Source organism: Bombus vancouverensis, chromosome 2 (assembly GCF_051014615.1).
Source record: "Bombus vancouverensis nearcticus chromosome 2, iyBomVanc1_principal, whole genome shotgun sequence".
NCBI lineage: Eukaryota > Metazoa > Arthropoda > Insecta > Hymenoptera > Apidae > Bombus > Bombus vancouverensis.
In genome coordinates, this window is record NC_134912.1 from 5,977,455 (window position 1) to 6,002,210 (window position 24,756).

Sequence of the window (24,756 nt, forward strand, 5' to 3'; positions counted from 1 at the left end):
CTGTAATATTTCCATACGCAAAATAAATAGAAAGATTAATTTCTATAAACAAACTATACGCGTCGTTCACATATCCTATAAAAAAAGAACAATCCCTTAACATATCGTTCCACCTACACTTAACAAAAATGATAACTCTACTCTGCGCTTAATTTGGATAATTTGAAGAAAATATACATTTTATTATATTATTTAATAATTTGCTTCTCCTTTTTGCCTATCCTGAGTGAGAAAAAGAATCGATCTATGATGCCTGGAAATGCATCTTTTTCTCACATTGGCTGTGGGTGAATCTTTCGATATTACAGTACTGAAGGCATAAAGAAGGTAACAAATGCCTATCAACTGTGTGACAGTGGTTTGCTCCATCGCTGTTGCAACGCCCAACACTTTATTGTATTTCGTTCCTTTCGTCAAGTTGTGTCCGTTCGTATTCGCGAAAACATGCCGCGTTGTTTGATCAAGTCGATGACAAGATACAGAAAGACCGATAGCTCTTCTGAAGGTAAGAAACATTTCTTCGCTGTACAGTAAGCTACAGTATGTCCAGAAACGACGAATGATATTTTAGCGTGGTTATGAAAAAGGAAGTACGTATGTATATCCTGTAACTCGTAAAGTTGTTGAAAAAGATGAATTGCGTTTCTTGCCCTGAATCTCAAGGTCCACTTTTAGCTAGACATTCGTTAATGATAATTAAACAATTCGCATATAGAGCGCGTAATCTATCGTACAAGAAGAGAAAAAATTTGTTTCATAAGACTTTACCAGTGCGTCCCCCTCTCTCCCCCAAACTTCTAGCACATATTATACGTTATTCTACTCGTTTTCACGTGTTGAATACGAATATTGTATTCGTTTTAGTCGGAGATGATATATTGCCTAAAAGTACGTTAGATACAGTTTCAACATCGAACGTGTTTTCCTTGAAAGCTAACCCAAATATACCTTAAAACTAACTCAAAATCAAACGTAAATCTAATGTAAAAATTTGATGGTACGAAACGAAAGGTACGTATGCCGAAGGAAAGAGGACAACCATAAAGTGTATTAGCTTGGCTTTCCACGTTTGTAATTTCTTTGTATTTTTGGCACGTTTTTGCCCGTTCCGCCAAGAACGAATGCGATATTGGTATTCAGCGTGCTAAAACGAATAGAATGATGTGCATTATGTGCAAAAAGCTTGGGGACACTGGTAAAGTTCGATCAACTGTTTTTCATGTATTAATAGAGGCAGAATTACCATGGACGCCGCCGTCATCGGTTGATGCGAAGAGAAAACATCAGACCAAAGATAATTCTACGAAATGTAGTAATATATGGACGTCTTCAAAATTACCAATCGTAACACGGTATACGTTTAACAAAGAAAACACTATGTTGTGGAATAAAGAATCTAATGTAGACGAAGTAGAGTTAGGGATGATAAATTTTTCCGACATCGAAAATACGATATCGTCGACTACTACGAATGTTTCCATGAATACCAATCAGGTAGTGATTGACCCTAATAATAAACAAAACGTGGAGAAAGTGCAAATACCATTGACATCAAATTCCGAAAAAGTAGAGTATCCGGTAAACGTAAGTAATAATGAAATCAAGGTGGCAGTAAATTTGAATAGGACGTTCAATGAAACCGAGAATCAAACGACCTCGCAAGCATTATATCTTACTCCAAATAAGAAACAGATTGATTCCCAAAATCAGTATCTGGGTGGCAATATGAAAACATCGGGGGTGGAAAACCCACAAAATTGGAAACGAAATAAAACTATGCATTATTGTCCCTATTGCCGCAAAAGCTTCGATCGTCCGTGGGTGTTGAAGGGTCATCTTCGCCTCCATACTGGTGAACGACCTTTCGAGTGTCCAGTCTGCCATAAATCTTTTGCTGATCGGTATACAATCCTTCCTTGTTTTCGTTGAATATTTATCGGTACACCACAAACATTAGCACGCGTTACGGAGAATACAAAGATTTTGTAATTTTGTTGATATGTAATGATTATGATAGAAAGTTTTTAATGAAAAATGTATAAGAATGAAAACGACAATCAGATATCTTGATTGCGTAATCCGTGCGTAATGTGTTAATTCGTGCATCTCTTGAAATGATTTATTTTTTAATAAATTAAGAGGTTAATTTTATTGATTTAATTGTATTGTTTTATAAAATTAAGGCTACGGTGTGACGTATATATTTTGTAGATCAAATTTACGTGCGCATCAAAGGACACGGAATCACCATCAATGGCAATGGCGATGCGGGGAATGTTTCAAAGCATTCTCACAAAGACGATATTTGGAACGACATTGCCCGGAAGCTTGTAGAAAATATCGAATATCTCAAAGGAAGGAACAAAATTGTAGCTAGAAGACAAATTTTATTTCTTTAATATAAACATATTTATATAGAGAAATGTATAATATTATACATTAAATATATTTCGTTAATTAATTACGTAAAATTTGGATTCGAAATATTGTATTGTTATTCTAGTATAAATATGTACATATACTATACAATAGTATGATACAACCATAGAACAACTTTTAACTTTTTCGCCCATATTATTTCCCTTGGGTCAAGTTTATAAATTTCAATAAGTAAAAATATTAATTATATAATGTTAAGACAAATTCACATGTCTCTTTTCTACGAATAATAATTGTTTTATTTATTACCAACGATAGAAGCATTTGAATCGACAAAGGATATGACATCGAAATAAAAATTCGAATAGCTTGATCTTTATTTGTTAACTATACATATTCTTTGAGAAACAGTCTCATTCAAAAATATTATGTAATTCTGTATTTACTTTTATTTGAGATTTTATGTAAGTAGTAACAGTATTAATTGAATTTGATTTATTTACCGTCGCAGCTTTGTGGCTCCCCGTAGCGTTAATTTTACGAATGTTACACATATATATATATATATATATATATACACACATGTATATAATAGACCATTATAGTCTTATAGCTCCCTGTAATGTGAATATTGGCACGATAGATATGAATTGTACAGTAACGTAGTCGAGACAATGAATAAAGAAATTTTAGTCATAAATTGATTGATTAATTATCATAATTACATATTATCATTGATAGATATATATACCCACTTGTTAATCTGCATATTTACTTTTATTATTAAGTTCAAGTCTGTTATCCAAATTATTATTCGATTAAAGTGTTGAGTAGTTCAAATCTTAATTAGTCGGGTATATTTCTCAATTATTTAGAGCTCCATGGGTAACAACCCAAATCCGAATTCCCCAGACGAACACATAATAAATATACCGATAAATGTTGGGGCACGAAAACCCAAGTGACACGAAGTGAAGTTTTCTAAAAATTATCAAACAAAAGGAAAATAATAAACTAGCTAACTATCTAACTATAACGATAAATGGATCGGCATTCGATCGAGTAAGTTCGAGATACAACACGAGGTACGATTTAAGAGTGCGCCTTAAAGCCTCGCATGAAATTAGGCGTCGTCATCGATAGAGTGCGCGCAATAATGTAACGGTTTCTAACCTAAGTGATTTTACTCTTTCATGGCGCATGTCGTGTACGTTCAACGAGGAATAATTATCACCCGCATTTGACGCAGTGCGTTAGTCTCATATTACTAACGGAAAAGAACGTAATATAGTGCCGCGTATTACGCGATACGCTTTCCGAGCAAGTAATCCGTGTTAGTGCTCCGTAAGAAAGAACGCGGCGGTTAAGCACTGCAAAGAAAACTTGACATTGGAACGGCCATTTTGGCGTGTTGTTTCCTAATCGAGTGCTCGGCTCAGCATCGATATCCATCCATTTCAAGGCAAGTAGCTCTGTACTATATAAAAATTTTGTTAAACGAATGATTTTGCATTTAAGGGAATTTCGTTTTTCGTTCGGTCGTGTACATATATTCAGAAAGATTTTGGACTTGTTCTATAGAAAAGAAAATTGACTTTGCACAGATGGTCTGTACTCTGTTTTTCATCCTGCTCACAAGTATGTCTGACGGTAGTAACGTGATGTATTAACATCGACCACCAAATCAATCTTATTAGTATATTGAAAGTATGCCGTATAAATAACATGCGATTATAATATTATAATTACGATTATAATTACGATTTTCTGTTGAATATGCATATGTATAATATATAAAAATGTTACCAATATCTTAAACTTTCCGAATAAATTATCTTCGTTTTTCTCATGGATGTGATATATTTGGTAAACTTCGTTTAATTTACTTCGTAAACAATTTTGTGTGTTGTAATTGCTGTTTTTGTTAAAAGTTATATAAAGATTATGAAATACATTGAAATGATTGCAGTATTAATGTTATATTAATTTAGGCAATGTATTATAATTTTCCAAAATTCCGTTTTATGATATTATGTTTTAATTTATAAATTTAATTTCATGTTAATTCATAATAATTTTATAACGTTTTAAATGTTAATGGTGTTGTGAAATCGATATGTCTAAATGTAGTATGTATATGTTCTTCAAAATTCAAAGTTTTTCTAAACAATATCAGTAGCCAATATTGAACTGTTAAACTTCCTTATAAGGTTGAAATACATAAAAACTAGTATTCTTCCAATCAGTATACCTATGATGTTTACATTCTATTGTGATCTTTTCAACAGGTCACATATATTGATATTGCTTTTTGTTCTATGAACGTGTTAATGTTCCATTTATGTCTTATACTCGCAATTTCAAATAACTTCATGGTAGTGTTTATTGTTTATTCTATTATAGTTAAACAGTTAATTGTGTAAGACATATTTATTATATATTTTAAGTAAATATTCCATTTATAAAAGAAAATTTATATTTTTAGGAAATAGATAATATTTCATTTCCAAAATGATGACAGAAACACATATAAATTCCAATCATGTCCTAAATTCTGGTTTGAATACCAAATCAGAAATAGACAAAATGGACGATGTGGGTTGGAAAGCCAAATTAAAAATTCCACCAAAGGACAAACGAATTAAAACTAGTGTAAGTTATATATTATAATCATTCTAATTTTACTTTAGTTATACTTTATTCACTAATAAAATTCTATGAATTTAGTTATTTTATCTATTTCTGGCTTAAATTACTAATAAAAATGTTTACACAAAAATTTTTAGGATGTTACTGATACTCGTGGCAATGAATTTGAGGAGTTTTGCCTAAAACGAGAATTATTAATGGGCATCTTTGAAAAAGGTTGGGAAAAGCCTTCCCCAATTCAAGAAGCCAGTATTCCTATTGCATTATCTGGTAAAGATATCTTGGCCCGTGCAAAAAATGGGACTGGTAAAACTGGGGCCTATTCAATTCCAGTGCTAGAACAGGTTTGCATATAATTAATTGCTCTAATATAATTAATTATGTTACTAAAACGTTTCATTGTGTTAACTTTAATATTGTTATTATTAATATATCACCTTAGGTTGATCCACGAAAAGATGTGATTCAGGCACTAGTACTTGTACCCACTAGAGAGTTAGCTCTTCAGACATCGCAAATTTGCATTGAACTGGCAAAACATATGGACATAAAAGTAATGGTAACTACTGGAGGAACAGACTTACGGGATGACATTATGAGGATTTACCAGACAGGTTTGTATCTAATGTATCTTTTTATAAGAACTAATTATAAAAATTAAAAATATTTTACTTATGATGTAATTCGTTTTTAGTACAAGTAATAATAGCAACGCCAGGAAGAATTCTTGACCTTATGGACAAGAATGTTGCAAATATGGATCATTGTAAAACTCTAGTTTTGGATGAAGCAGATAAACTACTGTCGCAAGATTTTAAAGGAATGTTGGATCATGTCATTTCCAGGTATATATTCTAGTATATAATTATTGATGATATCTTTTTATATTATATATATTATTGTACTATAATTTTTATTGTCATGAATATATTTAGATTACCACATGAACGTCAAATACTGCTGTATTCAGCTACATTTCCCCTGACAGTGAAGCAATTCATGGAAAAACACTTAAGAGATCCATATGAGATTAATTTAATGGAAGAACTCACATTGAAAGGTGTAACACAATATTACGCCTTTGTACAAGAACGACAAAAAGTTCATTGTCTTAACACATTGTTCTCCAAGGTAAGGTCACTGTAAGGTCTGTTTGTTTTACATAATATATTTAATATAAAAATTTACTGAAATAAATTCTATTTTTTTTTATCAAGTACTTCTGCCTAATTTATTTTTTGTTTTTCAAGTTGCAAATAACACAAAGCATAATATTCTGCAATTCAACACAACGTGTTGAATTACTTGCAAAAAAGATAACAGATCTTGGATATTGCTGTTATTATATACACGCGAAAATGGCGCAGGCACACCGAAATCGCGTGTTCCATGATTTTCGAGCAGGACTATGCAGAAACTTGGTAAGTGTGTAAAATTATTATATTATTAACTAAGTAAATTGTATGTGCTTATTGACTCTTTTTTTTAATGAAAAAGTTATCGAAGTTTAATTACAATGTTTAATTTTATGGGAGAATTTAAAGTTATATATTAATGTATTATCTACAGGTGAGCAGTGATCTGTTTACTCGTGGTATTGATGTACAAGCTGTGAACGTCGTTATCAATTTTGACTTTCCAAAAATGGCAGAGACATACCTTCATCGTATCGGCCGATCAGGACGATTCGGTCACTTAGGTATAGCAATTAATCTAATCACGTACGAAGACCGTTTTAACTTACATCGTATCGAACAAGAGCTTGGAACAGAGATTAAACCTATTCCAAAGGTAATAGATCCAAGTTTGTATGTAGCAAGACCAGAAGACAATAATAGCATGGAAGAGGGTAATGTGTCTAAGTAGTTTCGATACATCATCATGATGTTTATATGCGCTCAAAGAGTTTGAAGTGTTAAATGGTGATTGTGTGACTCGTACATGTAAGGCATACATTGCTATGCTTTGAACTCACAGAGTGAAACATTATTTCAGTCTGAAAAGTATTGTCTGGGGTGTTTAACAGTGTATAAAGACAAAACAGTGCTATGAACATTTAGATTTAAAAAAAAGTGGTCTATATAGAAAAAAATTGAAAATTTCAATTAACATCATACTAAAACGGCGAAAACATGAATTACTTGTAAATAAGGCATACTGAGCATGAAACAGTGAACTCAGTGAATGAAGTGATGCGAATGCCGGTGCGAGTCATTCTTTGTACATAAATACATATAAATGTACATAATCTAAAGTGCGCGCCAGAGTCAAGCCATTATCAAGAGCACAACATGTAAACAAATAACATGAGTAACATAATAATCATTACATTTTACCACAAACTGTAAATATTACATGTGAGTATTCATCATTTTAATAGTAAATTTTTATACAATGGCTTCATACTTCCAAGATTTTTTTGTTCCTTAAGAAAAATGTGATGGGATGTGTGATTTAAGAAAAAACACAGCATAATGAGAGTAAACTACAGTTTAATGCTGTTTGTATCTGAATACCATAAATGAATCCATATACCCATTACTTTTGCATTACCATACTTTACATATAAATTCTTCTTAAATATATGATCACAAATTCTAAATATTATATCGATCTTAATATTTGATCATGGCTTGATTTTGCTACCTGTCAATGCTGTCATACAACTCTGAAATTCAAATCACTTTTCAAAAAAGGCGAGATAATCTTTTTTCTTTCTGTAAAGTGGTAATAGACTGTTTTAAACTTAATCTGATTTTTTTTTATGAAATTGTGATTGAGAGTCAGAAGTTGTAAAATTGACTAGTTTTATATAATTATTTTTTATAAATAACTGGCTGGTGGCATTTGTCGAAGTTAGGGATTCTATGTAAGATGTCTATTAAATATTTGTGTCTACTGTAATTCAAAATTGTTCCATCAATTGATATATGAGTAATGACATTATCTAGCAAGGATTCTTTGTTACATTTAAGACACATTTTAGGTAAAACTACGAATATAAGCAAAAATGTACATATTGTAGCATAATAACAATATCATTTTCTGCAACAGATAAAGACAACTGCCAAAATATAATGGAACGTCAGCATGGAATCCCCTTTTATTCTTGGTTTTTTTCTTTGATATCTGTGTACATGTTAACCATATAAAAAGGTAAAAAAATGTAGACGCATGTAAGAAGTAATTTTCCATAAAGTAAATTTCTATTGTTAATATTCTCCCATGAACGAAAAAAAGTGCACCACCAGCCAAGACGACCTAGGTTTATGGAACGAAATGTGTATACATTAATAGGCAATAGTAGCATATTTCATATTTGAAGCGAAAAATTTCAATGAGAGATATTAATGAGAAAAAGGTGATGGAAAACGGTTTGGAATGCCTTTAGACTTATAATATCAGTTTTGACGGATATTTTGCTTCTGCGGTGGAGGAAACAGGAGAGATGTCCTATGACGACTAAGATCTTGACTGCTGGAATGGAGAGTTAGTATAGTATAGTATGATATTAAAAGTATTTGAAATTTTGCTTTAATACAAATATGGAACTAAACTTAATTTTGAATATCCATCTAATAACGCGATGGATTTTTATATGTGCAAAATTTTTAAATCTGCATGAGATAAAACATTAAGCTTTCTAATCAATATAGTTCCATGTAATGTCAATATAAAATTAATATGTAATTATGCTTATTACTTAAAAACTTTGACTTTTAATTTAATATTTTGTATAGATGACACATATAAATACAATCATAATGAGTACGAATATTTGATACAAGAGTTCTATGCACTGACTCGTACGCATATCAGAGATGAAACGAAAAATCCTTTTCGTTTTCTGTTTTCATTGCCCATAATAAAATGTAAGCATGTTTTTAGTGTATGGGGTAATGCGGTTTTTGCACAAAACATTTTATATAATTCTGTTCTATGTAAGAAAGAGAAAATGATATGCTGTGAAATTATTAATTATCTGACGTATTATAAATTCTCTCTTGTATCCGCTATCTGAGCATTAATGCTGTGATTTAGTATTATAGTATTAAAAGCATTAAAAACCGTTTTTCTGTGCTGACACAAATTATAATTTCATACGTACGACGTTTCAATATTGAAAATGTGTCTGTAAACGCACGTATCAGGGTGCAACAGCATTATCTATCGATTTACACTTTTTTGCCAGTTTGAGAAAGAATGTGATTTAAGAAATTCGTTTATTATAGAAAATCTCGAAACAATTGAGTATAAGCGCGCATCGTATTGTTGCAAGAATCAGGCATTATGATGCTTGGAACGATAGAAAAAAGAGCCAGTTAATGGTAGAGAATCAATGTGTAAAACGTTCTTTGCCATGTTGGAATATAGATTCCAAAGTGGAAAGAAAAAAATTAGTTACAAAAATTGGCGGTGATTTATTGAAATAATTACGTAAGCGTTGTATTTATAACAGTTTGGAGAGAAACATATAGTGTTTTTTTCATTGTGGCTCTATCTTTTTACCGATTATTACGTTTTTTTTTCATATACGAAGTTACTTACGCTGAGAAAGAAAAAAGAAAAAGTGCATTTTCACCAATTGGATATATTGCATACAGTAAAATCGTATATGAATTCCGTTCTAATATTATATTGTAATCCTTTTTTGTTTCTCTCGGTCTCATTCTTTCATATTTTATTATTTTCTTCATACGGAAACATGTAATTCAGTAAGTCGGACAGTATTTTGGATAATGTCAGTTCTAAAACAAAAAGAATACTCCTACATATTCACCACAAAAATTTTACTTTTGTGTTATATATATTTGTGAAAGTTCTATCATGGTTCTTTTCGCGAAGTTGTACAGACTAGGAAGACGTTCGTGTGTTCTTGGTCTTATTGACTTATAATTTAAAGCACCATTAGATCCGATACCGGAATATTTTGTGAGATATATTTTAAATCAATCTTTAAGAGAGTCAAGAATGTGCCAATGAGGAAAGAAAGAAAGAAAAAAATGTTCTTAAACACGCTGCATGGAACTGTGCCTAATAATTTTATGTGCATCTTGATTATTTCGTAAAATATTGTATACGTGTGTATTTGTTTATTTAGCAATTTTGCAACTGTGTCGAGCTATAACGGAAACGATAACTGTTGCAACATAAGCGAATCATAAAACATGTGACTAATTGGGAATGGTCATTATAGTGTTTATCTTGACTCTTTTGAAAGACTGATATTCGTGTGAAATAAAAGTATAAATCTCTAATAGAAGCAGGGTGATAAAAAGAAAAAAAAAATTGCTGAATGCAATGCTATGCGTATAGACTGAAGGAATAAATATATATTTGTTTTGTTCTATTATTGAAACTACGTCAAGTAATCTTAACTTTAAAGTTACGTCATGCTCCATGTTATACATGGAATTTGAATCTGCAGAACCATAGAATGCATGTAATACATATATACATACATGTATTTCTTTTTGAAGCCTTTATGGGATTGCTTGTACAAGAGTCATATAGTAACTTTGTTCTTCACCATCTTGCGAGTGTTCCCTCATGTCTGTCGCATAGATAATATTTCCAAGTGAAGTTCCTATACCTCATCTTGGAGAAGGAAATACCCTTGATGTGGAAACAATTGTGTGAGGGCACCTTTGTAGCGATGTGTTAATATCTGGATTATGGGATACATAAGGGAAAACCCTTGTCATCATCCTAAGGGTTAATAATAATCTTTAAGTATATACGATTCACTTCGTATGTGTAGTGAAGGAAATAACATCTTTACGAGACTGTGGAATGTTATATTCGTGAAACAATCTCGTACCTTCGTTGCAATTTTCATTGGTTTTAACAACCAATGCCAACGAGCTGCAACACTATAAAATAAAACATACTTTCACAATAGGCGAAAAACATATTTGGTCTCGAACGCGTGTCCGAAAAGTATTTTGTAGTCCACGCAGCTCGTTCATAATGTTGGGACAACATCTCCAACAATCCGTGCAGAGACTATTAAAAAGAAGAAGAAGGTGAAAAAAAAGAAAAGAATTCGTAAAAAAAAGTACCGTCAACATTCTATTTATAACAACTATGGTAATTCATTTTCCAAAATCTCATTTTAATAGTATCTGAACGTCGAATATTCCTGAGCGACGGTACCTCGAAAGAAACACATATATTTTGCAAATTGTACCCTTTTCCGTATTGTTCACAAACAATGCAACAAATTCTTCATGACACGTTCAAACGGAATTGGTTTATCCTTTGACAAAGAAAGAGAAAGAAAAAAAAGAAACTCTTGAAATACGAATTCTCTTGTAAATGCAAGTCGTACAATATCGTATATTTGTTTCTAATGTTTTATACATGAATATGTGCACTTTAATACCTTTTCATTCGCAAAGCAATAAGTGTCATATATTTTGAGACAATCGCACGATATTGTTCGGATTGCATGAAATTAAAAGATAAAAAGAAAATAAAAAAAAAAAAAAAAAAAAAGAAGAAGAAAAGAAAAATGAAAAATCATAAGAAATCGTATGATCCTTATCTGATCGTATGTGTTGATCGAATGTTTTTTGTATCTGAAATTTTTAAGCATTTCTGTAACTTGAGAACACCACCCCCTCTGTGTTGTTATGTACGTTCGATAACGTGAAATTGATCGCGTGCGAAAACAGAATCGAAGAAAAAAACAAAAAGATGAGATTATCTGTTATATATCAGGAACATAAATTGTTTATTTCTCAATTGTAAAGGTAGGTTTGTGCCTGAATTACGAAAAGAACCTTTTTTATTTGTTTTTCATTTCTGCAAAGCACAGACCCGATCTGATGGAAAAGATTAAAAAAAGGAAACAATAAAATTAAAAGGCATGTCAATGAATTTTGTTTTCGAAAGGAACAAAATAGCAAAGAAAATTTGATCCTTAATAAAATTTCCGGTTCAGTATACCACGTATATTTTCTTTCCAATCTGCCCTATTTAAATTAATCATAAAATAATATTGACATGTTAAATGTGTAAAAAATATTATACATACAAGCATGTGTTTTATACGAACACAAAGCGGATAATTAGAAAATAATCTCTACGTGTAATTACGTATAGCTGAAGTGGATAATCTATCCAACGAATTCAAAAATATCGTGGCTAAAGCTAGCTGTATCAGAACTAATCGTACAAGCATTACATTTATCTTTTATGAATTTTATCAGCTGCTATTGTTTGTTTCGCTTGCAACAAGGACGAAGAAAATCAGCTTCTTCAAAGATTCCGACGATCGACATTACGTGTCGTGGTCAATGGAAGTGTTCTAAATTGAAAAATTGGAAATATGTGAATTTATTACTTATTTTATATTATCTCACATAATAATATTTTTTAAAGGGAGTTGAAGATTAAATCGCTTAATGTCGTTGAAAATAATATTTTCTTTAATATACTAATCTCAAGATTTTTCAAACTTTGTTAGTTGGATGTTTTACGGGTAAAAATAAAAAAGAAACATTACGCAAGCATAAGGTTTGATCGTTTGAATATTTATTAAAAAATGATGGCACAAGTATATAATATAAAAAATATAATAACCAATTGATTTTATTACTGTGAGTTTCTTATTTTATATGATAATAAATTCATTGTATTTCATTATCATAATTTAATAGAATTTCTTTGTTTTTTCATGGAACGATTTAGTACCGAGATAGTACCTATGCAAACACAAATAATCTACGAATAACTCGAAACGAAAGCCGTATAATATAACTTAATTTTACAGTTACAAAAATGTTTGAACTCGTGTCTCACAAGATTAGTGATCATCGATCGAAATTAGACTAGAAGTTTAATTCACAAACGATAAATCCTCCGAACTGTTTCGCGCGATTAATCAGAAAATATTTAATGGCGCTTGCTAGGATCACTCGTGTCCTCTGATCGGTCATGGTCGAACGGGAATATGTGTTGGAAATATAATTCCTGGTTAGAAGCGACAAATATTGATACGATCGTGCAAATACAATTCCATCCTTGTAATTACATTCATCTATCCATATAGTATAATCGCGAATCTCTGTTACGGATGATCGACACGACAGCATACGAGTGTACACAAACGTGCGATCTACCGATTGCTCTCCAGAGTATATATAAATTATATCACTCTGAAGCATTCTTTTCTTCCTGGAACACCGGTGAAAGACATGAAATAATACTATCAGCGATCCAACATGACACCGGTGTTGTAGCAACCAATTAACGGCCGTCTGTGATAAGTATTCACTCCCTGATCGTACTTATCGTACGATTCACGCGTCGTAAATCTACGAAACAGTCGCATTAACACTCATAGTACACGCGTGCCAAGGCGTCGTAACCGGTTGCAGGAAAGAGGGGTTGCTTGAAAAATGTGGCGAGCCAGCCAAATCTCCGATAGAGCCAGCAGCGATTCGACAAACTCCCACGACACAAATCCAACCGTTTGGTCGTCTCCGGCTCGATGTTCTTTTTTTTTTCTTGCGAGGCTTCCAGCTTCGATCCGGTAGAGGGTTGCTTTTGCGGAGAGCTGATGGAAGACGAGGAACGGCAGCATAGTTTCGGATAAGAATTATATTATCGGCTCGTTGGTGCGCTTCGAACGAGCGCTATTGATTTTAAGTAATCGCTTAAATAGCGTCAGTGGCCTGTGCAACGGGTTGCCATCGAGTGCAAACGACAGAGACAAGCGAAACCCGTGCCAGAACTTGCAATAGACGCCGTGTTCTTGCCTCCGTGGTTTCATTTTCCATTTAATTCGCCTAGTTCGACTTTCTTTACAATTTCTTTACAATACTTCTGTCTTAATCGAAGAAGCTATCTGTATATCTGTGAGATTTGCCGGCACTGGACAAATTGATAGAGGTTCCAAATAGAATCTTGCATGGGAACAGGAAACAGGAAGGGACTCGCGGAGATGCACAGGAGGACGAAGGGTGTATGGTTGAATTCTCGGAACATATTGGACAGACATCGAACGTCTTTACCGGAGGGTTCTTTGAAGGCTCGCGTCCATTAAGGGTGCATTACGCGAGGGCGTACGAGCGAGAAGGCACGTGCACTTGTCGCTTCGGACGATCAATTAACCCTAAAAGGTCCTTTAGGGAAAATTCGCCGGCTATGTACGTATACGTATGTACATATGTATATATGTGTAGTACATAATGGCTGGCGCCGTTCACCGTCATCCTCCGTCGCAATGTCACCTTTACTCTCGTTGTAGGCAGATTTAGCGTCCTCCCTCTGTCTCCAACCCTCGACTTCTTCGAACGAACCTAACTTTCCTCCGCGGAAGGAATACCTCCATTTTCCGTATAATTTCCACGAGAGATGACAGAAAAGGAAGGAGATTCTCTGGACCGGCGAAGAGGCAGTGAGCCGGCCAGGCGGGCCGATGGGGAAACACGCGCAAACTTCTCGAGAATGTAAACGCGAGCAACGAAGAAGCGCGTTGATGGAAGAGAGAACACGCGAGCGAAAGAATGAAAGTAGAAGGAGAAAAAAAAATGGGGGAAGAATGACTTTTCCAGGGCTCTGTGATCGTAGCCGGAAAACGACGCGAGGAGAGAGAGACCGTCTGTGGTGGTTGACGGTAGCCGATAGACGATATCGTAACCACCGTTGCTGTTGCCGGCCTTTTCTCTTTCTCTTTTCCAGCCGCTTCCACTGCATCCACCCCTCTAGCAAGCCAGCCGTAATCTGGCAGTGCATTTAACCACTTTGTGAAATAGCCGTATATCTCGCCACTGTGACGTAGCATTCGATACGTCGAAAAGGGTGGTTGGAGGACTGTGGGTGGCACAACCATGACAGGGAGGGAGGGAGAGGAAGAGAGAGAGAGAGAGAGAGAGAATATGTGCGAGGAAGAAACGTACGGGGGTAAAGCGGAGGGTGGGAGTGAGGTCAGGAGACTCGGTAGGAAAACGTGGAATAGGTTGGGGAAAGAGGAGCCACGGCGCGGCAGCGAGAGTATCTAGTGGCTAGTAGGTTGTGCGCGCGCCCGTACACCCGTGTACCCCATTTAGAGGGGTGGAAAGCGCCGGTACGAAGGTAGGGTGGCTCGTGCCCAAGAGTAGGGAGTAGAAACGATCTCTACTACCCCTCTCTAGCCGGTTGGGAAAGCGCACGAGCTGTGTCTGGTTATATGGGAGTGGCGGGGGTTGTGGGAGGATTTCATAAGGGTAGAGGGGTTGGATAGGGGTTCGAACAGAGCTGGCTTAGGCAAGGGGGTGAAGGATGCTGGTGGATGAGACTGGAGGAGAGGAAAGGCGCCGTAAGGGGTGCTCGGAATCACGGTAGTGGTGTGTACACCCTGTGTATATAGTCTGGCCGGAGTGGAAGAAGGGTGCGCCCTACTTCGCGTCGGCGTTTTCCCTCCTGGCAGTGTGCAACGACGTATCGAAAGAAGGACAGAGAAAGCGAGCACAGGCTGTCTCTCCGGTTCGGTGCCGGGCTTTTCATAGTCTCATTTCACGACGAGCGTCCGTGCCATCGGTTCGAGTGTTTTGCGCGTTCGACGAATATCGGGAGTGAGAGAAAAAAGAACAAAGAGGGGAAAGAAGGAAAGAGGTAGCGAGAATCGGTTGGGAAAACAGAACGGGGAACGTGAACCAGCGAAGATCGCCTGACACGGACAACGCCTCGGGCACGGAGCAACGCGAGAACGAGATAGGACTTCGGTTTGTATCGCGAATATATTTGGTGATTCGCGTTAGTACGCGTCGTCCAAGGTGGTGGTGCAGAGTACCGTCCGTCGACGGGGGTGTTGTTGCTGTTATTGGTTCTCATCGATGGTGAATCGTGGAGTTGGTTTTCGTCAGTTTCACAGTAAGTGCACGTTGATCGACGCGTTTACGTAAGAACGACGGACGCTCGTGGTGTATGCTTACTCGTACGTGCTCGTATGTATCTCAATGTGCGCGCGCGCGTGTGACAAGTACCGACAAATACGGGAAGACGAGTCAGGGAAAGAGACGGCGGAGGTTTTCGTCGATTCGTGAGTTTGCCGAAAATACCAATTCGGTCAGCTTCGATCATCGTGTATCCTTCGAAGATCAAAGGAGAAGTATTCGTCATCGTACGTCGAGCGGTCGCCGAGTCGACGAATCAGAAGAATTCACGAATGGACGAGCCGAGACCGTTTAATCCCGACCCTCTCGTTTGCATAATTAGCCGTGCTGCACTGCAACAGCTACACGGAGAGAAGGGTTCGCGTAAACTTTGTTATAAAGGCTGAGGTGGCGGTCGTATTATTCGACGATACGAGGAGGAGGAACTGAACGTGTCGTTAGAAGGAGACGAGAGAAGGTGAGAACAACGATCGAAGGTGTCTCGCCACCGAAGCCTACTCGAAGAAGGAAATGGAAAAAATGGGCGTAAGCTTGTTGACAGAGTATTTTCTCGGGAGAGCGAAAACATTCCTCGCTTATTGATGCGCCTAGCGAGGCTAGCGTCCTCGAGCAAAATAGTCGGGGCGGATAGCGTTTATCGTAACCAGGACCAGCATTCGACAATAATAAACGTGTTCGCCATGGAAATCTCGGTGTTCTTGTTTTACGTGACGACGTTGCTGGGCATTGTGACCAGCGACAAGTGCGCTGTCGAGTGTTCTTGTAAGTGGAAGAGCGGGAAGCGCACGGTCGAGTGTGTAAATCGTGCCCTGACTAGCATACCGGAGTGGATCGATCCGGAAACGCAAGTGTTGGATACAAGCGGTAACGACATTCGGACCCTGCCGAGTAACATCTTCAAACGTGTACGTTTGACGAATCTACAGCGTCTCTACCTACGCGAGTGCCGTATCGACCGAATCGATAGCGAGGCACTGGCTGGCCTTACGAATCTGGTAGAGCTCGATCTAAGCCACAACCTCTTAACGGTGGTCCCTACTGCAAGTTTCTTGGATACACCGTTCCTCAGGGATCTCGTACTGTCCAACAATCTTCTCAAGAGGATTCACTCGCACGCGTTCAAGAGTACACCGAACCTGGTCAAGTTGGATCTGTCTCACACGCAACTGGTTGAGATCGAGGCGAAAGGATTCCGAGGCTTGGAACTGTTGGAAAGTTTAAAGTTAAACAATAATCAGTTATCGACCCTTCATCCCGGCACGTTCGAACCGTTGAACAAACTCACGAGCATAGAACTTCACGATAACCCCTGGATCTGTGATTGCCATTTACGCGAGATGAAAATGTGGCTCGTAAAGCACAATTTGCCGACCCTTCAAGCACCCCTTTGTCACGGTCCGAAACAATTATTGAATCGTACCTTTACCGATTTGAGTATCGACGATTTTGCCTGTCGACCGATTCTCCTGATAGCTAGTCGCTACGCCGAGGCAACGATAGGCGAAAATGCCAGTATTGTGTGTCGAGTTAGCGCGATACCACCGGCCAAGGTGAAATGGTATTGGAACGGACGTTTGCTGACCAACCATTCGGCATTCAGTGGGTATCAAAAGATTTTGATCTTTGAGGAGGGTCAGTTTCGGAAAAGAAGTACGCTAGTGCTGACGAACGCTCAGGAAGCGGACTCTAGCGAGTTCTACTGCGTGGCAGAAAATCGTGCTGGTAGCGTCGAGGCGAATTTCACTCTTCACGTATCCCTGAGAACCGCTGGCATGTCTACTCTCGGTTCCGGCCAAATCGCCGGTATATCCGCCGCTCTAGTCGTGCTCATTCTCTTTATACTCCTTATAATTCTCGTGTTGTTCATTCGTTTACGAAGAATGCCGTTGAAAGACGTGAAGTCGTCGGTTCCTGCGGAAGGGGTGTCCGCCGATAGTACAGGTGGTAACAACGAGAATCCATCATCGGCAACGTCGACTACTCGCAGAAAACACGAAGAAATCGAAACGACGTCGTTCGGTGTGGAATCGAAGCCACCGGTGTCCTTAAACCTGAGCTACGTTCAAAGACCTCAAGCAGCGGCCTTGCAAACAGAGAACGAGTACGGTTCGATCGGTCGTTTCGATGATCAGAGCCAACAGCCCTCGGTGATGGTTGCACCGGGTGCTTGTTTCTCTTCCACTACGTCGCTGATGCCGATTGACAATCCTGATCTTATCAGGGATACGCGACGTGGTTCGGCGGAAGACATCACTCCTTACGGCGGAGCGGACTATAGTCGTATGGAAGTGGTGGACGACGCGAAGATCCTTTACACAAGTTGTATGTGGGAGGCGAGGGATACGTGCAGAACAACGGTTCCGATGAGCACGTACCCTTCGAAGGAAGCCCTAGCCGTAGTGGCACCTATGGTCGAGCAATTTCCGCCAGGGGCGAAGCAAATAAGAGTATGGCAAAAGGGAGTTCCGGTTTTGCCACCGGTGTCTGCGTTGAAGCGTGTCCTTGGCTCGACGCGTAGCTCCCCCGACGAGGGTTATCAAGAAGGGACTGGAACCGATGTCTAGGTACCGCTGCTTCATTACTGTGACGCCCGGCACCGTTACCTGGAGCTTCGTAGACGCCACCAGGACGACACCGACTGCTGAGAGACGTCCTGTCCAGTGCCGGACGAGCGGTAGTGAAAAAGAAAAAAAATTCTCGATTTAATTTAAATATCGAACTCCGTCGCGGATATTAACGTGATGGACTAGGACGTCGACCTGTCACGTGGATTGCGTATACATAAAACGTATAATATATACATACCACATGTTACACACTCGTACATACGTATATATAGACAGAGAGAGTGATCGATGAAATGGTCGAGATGTATTCCGTATGTGGATATACATACGTATAGAAGGGTGGCAGACACCGAGAATGGGAAGTCGTTCGGCCGACTCGGTGGAAACGAACGTCCACTTGTCGCGAGATTTACGTACAGTGGTCGATGAAATAGTTGAAAGTGCCGTCGTGACTAATGCACGGAACACATAAAACGAAGAATCTGTCGAGGACTCGATCGATAAATTCCGCCATCTGCCAGTTCTCAAAGAATAACGCCGGCTTTCTAACCTCCAAGAACTTTTCATTTCGAAGGTTTTCGCGTCCGTTGTGTGTATCCAACGTGTAGCACGATAGGAAGAATATCCTACTCGACGTTCTAAATGAATGGAACGGTCAACGCGATCTGGTAAGAACGACGACGTCGTTTCGGTGGTCTTGCAGTACAATGTTGACGGCTAATACTTTCTATATGAACGATTAAGGGATATTCGAAGAAAGAACAAAAACACACACAAAAAAAAGAAAAGAAAAAAGAAGCGAAAGAGAGATCACGAAAAATGGAATATAGTAACATGACGTTTAAAGATACGGTTTAAATATACCGTTTCTTAAGATAATGTTTACGAGAAGACTGCAGTGCATGTTCCGAAGGATGTGTAGATAGAGACAGATACGCGAGAGAATAATTTCTATTTACCGTGTGTGTTGGCTACCGTGTATACTACACACGTGAATTTTCTAGTCAATTTCGAAGGTGTAATTAGACGATGTTAGATGATTTGGATATGGTGTGAGCACGACGACAATACGAGATCGAGAATACGGCCGACGTGCGATTACGCATCGCGGTAACGATGCTCGAAAATTTCATCCCATTTTCCGTCGCGCGTCTAACGATTCGTCGATCAGATAGTTTTTTCATTTATTATTATCATCATCAACGGTACGTACGAATTATGAATACGTTATAATTTCGATAGTCGGAGTAAGATCGAGTATCGAATCGATTCGGAATAACTAACGGAAACGCGACATACGAGGGAAGCGATATTGTCACATCGGATAGTTATTGACGTTCGTGTTCGAGGACGAAAATTCACGGAAACGGTAGAGCGTGAAATATGACGTCGGGTACACCTCTGGATCCGTCGTTGCAATTCTCCTGACGATAAATTGATTTACTTTGCCGTGCGTTAGGAACCATTCAAAATGTATTCGTGTAACGACACACTGTCTCTTTCGATATCGATTCATCGAGAAATTTCACAGACCTTAAAAGCGTTAGTATACCTACGTCAATGGTAATATCATGTGCGTATATATCAATATCGATACGTCGGTATCGATACATCGAATAATTGCTGACATCGCGAATGATAACAATTGCGAACGTCGCGATACCTCTATCGAACGAGATATCTAATCAACGATTGAATTCGGTGAACAAAGAAAAAGCAAAGTGAGAAAAAAAAGTTCGCAATTCCCAGAATGTATCCGTCGTCGTTCGATCTCTGTCTGTTTTTTTGTATTACCCGGAGCCAATAGAATCAATTACATAAGACTGTATAGTAAGCACAAGAAGCCCGTAAGCCAATTGCAAGCGAATATAAACTATTGCTCAAACACTGAAACGAGGGGCTTGCGATTGGTTGACCGGCTCATGCCTCGCGTTAGTGTCTTACGTAAGTGAGTCTGTGTGTGTTGATCTAGACACTTTGGCGGTAAGCGGTAAGCCGAAACGCCAATTGCGAATATCGGTCAGTTATCAACCTGTGTCTGTGTTTGTGTCCTGTGTGTTCCATGTGTGTGTGTGTGCGTATTTGCCCGACTATGGTTCGTACGTGTCTTGAGAGCAGTGTGCCTGAATATACGTATTTGAACGTATGTGATAATATGATCCAGACTATGTCTACATGCGGACGTGTGAATGTATGAGTGCACTAGTGTATACGTGTGCTCGCGCGCGGCATCGAGAGATCGAGGGTGAGATAGTGCATGCGGTGCAGTGCTTGCAATTTCTACCGATTGGTTTATCGCCTATCGTTCAGGCCGGCTGCTTTTCTCTGCTCAATGATTCTGGAACCGATCGACGTATCCGTGATGAGGTAACAAAAAAAAAAAAAGAAAATAAAATACGGAAACGACGGAAAAAATGGAAATAAAAATGCCATGCCAAATACACTGACTGGTTCTATTGAATCGTATATTTTACGCGGATCGATAATACGTGGTACAGGCTGGAGAACACGACAGGACACGTTTCTAGTGGTCATTTTATTCGTCGACGAACGAGTCCACGGGTTTATTGGTTGTTTCCCGGCCGGTATCTTGGCCAAATCACGGTAATCGCAGTGAAAACACGTGACAATCGGGGCACGAGAACGCGTTCAATGGATTTTACTGGAACGATCTTTATTTCTCTCTCTCGATCGAATCAAACTTTATTCGTTGCAATTCGTAACGAACGTTTACGCGTAACGCGCGTGGATCGTGTTCGAATGGAATTTAAAATTAGGCAAACTAGGAAACTATGGAGTTTATGTTATGTATCTGTCCATAACACGAAATTTACTGCCATGAGAAATAGACACAAATGATTTGCCGCCTTTTTCCTCGAAAATACATGGTTAGCATCACGTCCAGAATAATTTACGCATATCATTGTTTAAAGTGAGCTATAAATGATGTGCATATGTTTAACGTGAACTGCCCTTTGTCCTTTCATGTATTATTTGCACTTGTATGAATATTTGCCCTTTCTCGAATATTCATCTTGTTACGATAACATTGTTTCTTAACGATCATTTTGTTCCTATTTTTGTTTAACGTTTATCTATTTTTGTTTTATTATTCGTTAATAAAAAGTTAATTCACGACATTTTATAATACCTTCTAGGAATGATATATAGAAATGTTAATTATTTTACCGTTCAGAGGTTCTTGCAACCGAGTCACGCCAATGCGACATTTAAAGACTACTCGTCCATGCATTGAAAGTAATGATATTTACCGCAGATTGTTTTCGTTTACCCGATCTTTTTATGCGTCACTGACACGAAACGCCATTTTTCTTTGTCGTTTCCTGCAACGAAATCGATCAAAATCAAACAAATTCTTCTCATGTTATATTTTGATCAAAATATTATTGATGAAACAAACGAATATATATATCACTCGAATATCATGACATATCAATCCACCGTGTGCCATATTAGTGAAACATATCATGCATTCCTCGATACGATTTACATTTTATCTATCTCAGTGTTTTCCTTCTTCTAATGACCTGTTGTTTGCGCAATCGGGTATCGGAGTTAATTATTTGCAAAGTAACGAAATACGCATAAGCTGACGACAATGAACGTAATGAACGGTCAAATCGGATTTAACGCAAAATAGGCTGGTTCATAAAGGAGCTGAGCCGCAATGTATATTTCGAAACGCAAACGTCACGTGAAATGGAAGCAACATGGTTTATTAATTTCTCAGTAACTATAATTTCACAAATTTGGAAAGTCGACAGAATGAAATGCATCCGCGTTTTCGCTACAGTTATGTCCGACATGCAGTGGTTACACGAAGTATTGGCACAAAGCTTTTTTTTTAGCAGGTTCTACATTTCATTTTCAGAGCTTTTTCAGTCATATGACAGTACCTACTATTAAATGAAATGTAATGTAATATATTTGTATCTAATTAACTGGTATGTAAATATTACAATAAATACATTGCTGTGTCAATACACTTTGTAGCCACTGTGCATATATCTTCGAACCGTTTGACGAAAAACAGCGTTTCATTCTTTCATTTTCGTGTATCGTATCGACTATACACTTAAAAGTATTCTTTCCTTCTAGAATGGAATTAGAATTATACTCGTACTTTGCCTGTAATCTGCACCAATTGCGAGTAAAAGGATGAATGAATAACACGAACAAAAAAAGAAAGAAAAAATAAAAGAAGGGTTAAAAACAAAAGGTTTGCATATGAACAAATTAACTCAGGAAAATACATTTAGAATTTTGTTCCTAGTCTGTGTAGTGTTTTTCTTTTCCGTTTTTCATTCTTTTTTTTTGTGACGGGTACAAATCTCTGAAACACAATAGCGTGCGGTCACAGTGGTGGCTAATGAACATTCACAATACAGCTCTCCTGATGTTACTGCGTACAATATTGCGATCCATATCATTTGAGCGTCATAAAAGCTGACAAGCTGGCGTGTCTGACAATGAGTCGTAGCGGAAAGGTATCGCGAACAATTACTCGAAGCTTTATATTCCCCGAGCGGATTAAGGGAGATATTGCTTCTTCATACGATGGCTTCAAGCACGTTGTTTCAATTTTTTTGTCATCCTCTGCCTGTGTTGTTCGCGTATATGAAAAATTAATATATTGGATGGATTATCTCGTTAACATGTTACTAAATATTACATCTCTTGTATTATATAGGAGAAAAGCACTGCCATATATATATATTTTTTTTATTTGTTCCTTTTCACAGAAATAGGATTTGACTTAGATATTTCTAATTCTTACTTATTTCCATACTGCATTTAGAGTATCCATTATATTCAAAGTCCTACACCCAGTCTACGTTCCTATCTCAAGCACACACATCTCATCTTATATCTAATATTAGAAATTTAAATATATATCTCTTTATTCCTTCTAGCTATACTATATGCACTATCTTATACTTAATTATACACTATTCATCACAACCTTCGGCTTAGTTCGGTACCTACATATGTTCTTAAGCTCTTTCTAAAACTCTTACCCAGCTTATCACCGTTCCATTTATCCTACTTTTTACTATATCTTTCTTTCTTAATACGCTTAATACGTTAGAATCTAACCTATAGCAGCCGCTTCTGGCTGCCTCCTTTTACTTTCTTTCTCAAGTATTCTGTTTGTCCCACTGTTTTTACATATTCGTTTGCTAATTCATTAATTTCCCTCGCCACCTTTTTTCATTCCGTCCTTATTATAAACCGCTAAAAATACTTCATTCATCCTCACCTGCCTTCGATCTATATACTATTACAGAAAACATCATATTCCGATATTAATGATATTTAAAGCAGCCATTAAATCGTAAAGGATATGGTAAAATCTATTTTTTATGAATTTGAAAAATCATTTTTATTATTATCTACAAATATTTTTAGATTATTTAAATGGTAGGGTCTTTGACTTAATATACAAGAAATATCAAAAATAGAGATAATATCATAAGTCGAATTTGTATATTTTATTTATATAGTGTTAACATGAGTAAGAAGTATTTTATTATCGCTTTAAAATTATCCGTAAAAAAACAGCATTCCTTTTTTTGTTATGTAATGTACAACAATTATAGATCACAGTAAATTTATTCCTTTTTAGATTAGACTCATGATTAAGCTAGGTGACTGGACAAATTGTAGAATGTCCAATTTAGATATGTGTAATTTATTTAATCTTGATGTATTAAGAAAAATTAAAATATATAAAGATTGTTTTGTATGAAATTATGACGTGACATTATATCGAAAACTGGATATTAAAATTTGAAATACCATAATTATAACGTTGTTAAATTCGCTGAATTCCATTTTGTCCGTGAAATAATAGTTTAAATAAGCAAAATGGTTTATTTATTTAACATTACAATTAATAATTACGCCTCGATTAAGAGTAATTGAAGCAATATCTTTCTCGCGACATTATAAGATAAATTCCATATAAATTCTATATAAGAAGTTAATTTCATAAATTCTGTATAAGAAGTTAATTTCATAAATTCTATATAAAATATTACAGAATAATTTCTTCCTAGTTCATGCTTTAGCATTATACTTGCAATTTTCAATGAAAATGAAAGCTTTTTATGCCACTCGGTTAAATGTAATGTAGTATCGTAAATATATATTGATGATTTATTTACAATGAATGGATTTTACAGATGTTGATTAGACAGAAGAACGATGGTTGTTTAACGTGAACTAATCACAATAACGTACTATAATCTAGACAA

At 36.8% G+C, this 24,756-nt stretch overlaps 3 protein-coding genes across 3 annotated transcripts; all 3 read left to right on the forward strand.

Annotated features, from left to right (window-relative positions):
- Positions 1 to 417: 417 nt before the first annotated feature.
- Positions 418 to 2,419, forward strand: LOC117161594 (uncharacterized). Its single transcript, XM_033343252.2, has 3 exons — positions 418 to 505; positions 1,232 to 1,901; positions 2,212 to 2,419. The coding sequence occupies exons 1-3, from the start codon at positions 445 to 447 to the stop codon at positions 2,375 to 2,377; spliced, it is 897 nt and encodes a 298-aa protein (XP_033199143.1). The 5' UTR covers positions 418 to 444; the 3' UTR covers positions 2,378 to 2,419.
- A 1,134-nt stretch (positions 2,420 to 3,553) lies between these two features.
- me31B (ATP-dependent RNA helicase me31b) lies at positions 3,554 to 11,978 on the forward strand. The gene is made up of 8 exons (XM_033343269.2): positions 3,554 to 3,841; positions 4,865 to 5,031; positions 5,166 to 5,372; positions 5,471 to 5,642; positions 5,723 to 5,873; positions 5,964 to 6,159; positions 6,279 to 6,449; positions 6,598 to 11,978. The coding sequence occupies exons 2-8, from the start codon at positions 4,891 to 4,893 to the stop codon at positions 6,892 to 6,894; spliced, it is 1,335 nt and encodes a 444-aa protein (XP_033199160.1). The 5' UTR covers positions 3,554 to 3,841; positions 4,865 to 4,890; the 3' UTR covers positions 6,895 to 11,978.
- A 4,049-nt stretch (positions 11,979 to 16,027) lies between these two features.
- LOC117161606 (leucine-rich repeat, immunoglobulin-like domain and transmembrane domain-containing protein 2) lies at positions 16,028 to 20,873 on the forward strand. The gene has a single exon (XM_033343268.2). The coding sequence runs from the start codon at positions 16,493 to 16,495 to the stop codon at positions 18,473 to 18,475; it is 1,983 nt and encodes a 660-aa protein (XP_033199159.1). The 5' UTR covers positions 16,028 to 16,492; the 3' UTR covers positions 18,476 to 20,873.
- Positions 20,874 to 24,756: the final 3,883 nt, after the last annotated feature.

Bases quoted from the DNA above. Each gene is read 5' to 3' on its own strand.
- LOC117161594 (XM_033343252.2), top strand. From the start codon at position 445: ATGCCGCGTTGTTTGATCAAGTCGATGACAAGATACAGAAAGACCGAT. The intron at 506-1,231 runs GTAAGAAACATT...ATGTATTAATAG, and splicing joins GACCGATAGCTCTTCTGAAG to AGGCAGAATTACCATGGACG. The intron at 1,902-2,211 runs GTATACAATCCT...TATATTTTGTAG, and splicing joins CATAAATCTTTTGCTGATCG to ATCAAATTTACGTGCGCATC.
- me31B (XM_033343269.2), top strand. From the start codon at position 4,891: ATGATGACAGAAACACATATAAATTCCAATCATGTCCTAAATTCTGGT. The intron at 5,643-5,722 runs GTTTGTATCTAA...ATTCGTTTTTAG, and splicing joins TATGAGGATTTACCAGACAG to TACAAGTAATAATAGCAACG. The intron at 6,450-6,597 runs GTAAGTGTGTAA...TATTATCTACAG, and splicing joins CAGGACTATGCAGAAACTTG to GTGAGCAGTGATCTGTTTAC.
- LOC117161606 (XM_033343268.2), top strand. From the start codon at position 16,493: ATGCGCCTAGCGAGGCTAGCGTCCTCGAGCAAAATAGTCGGGGCGGAT.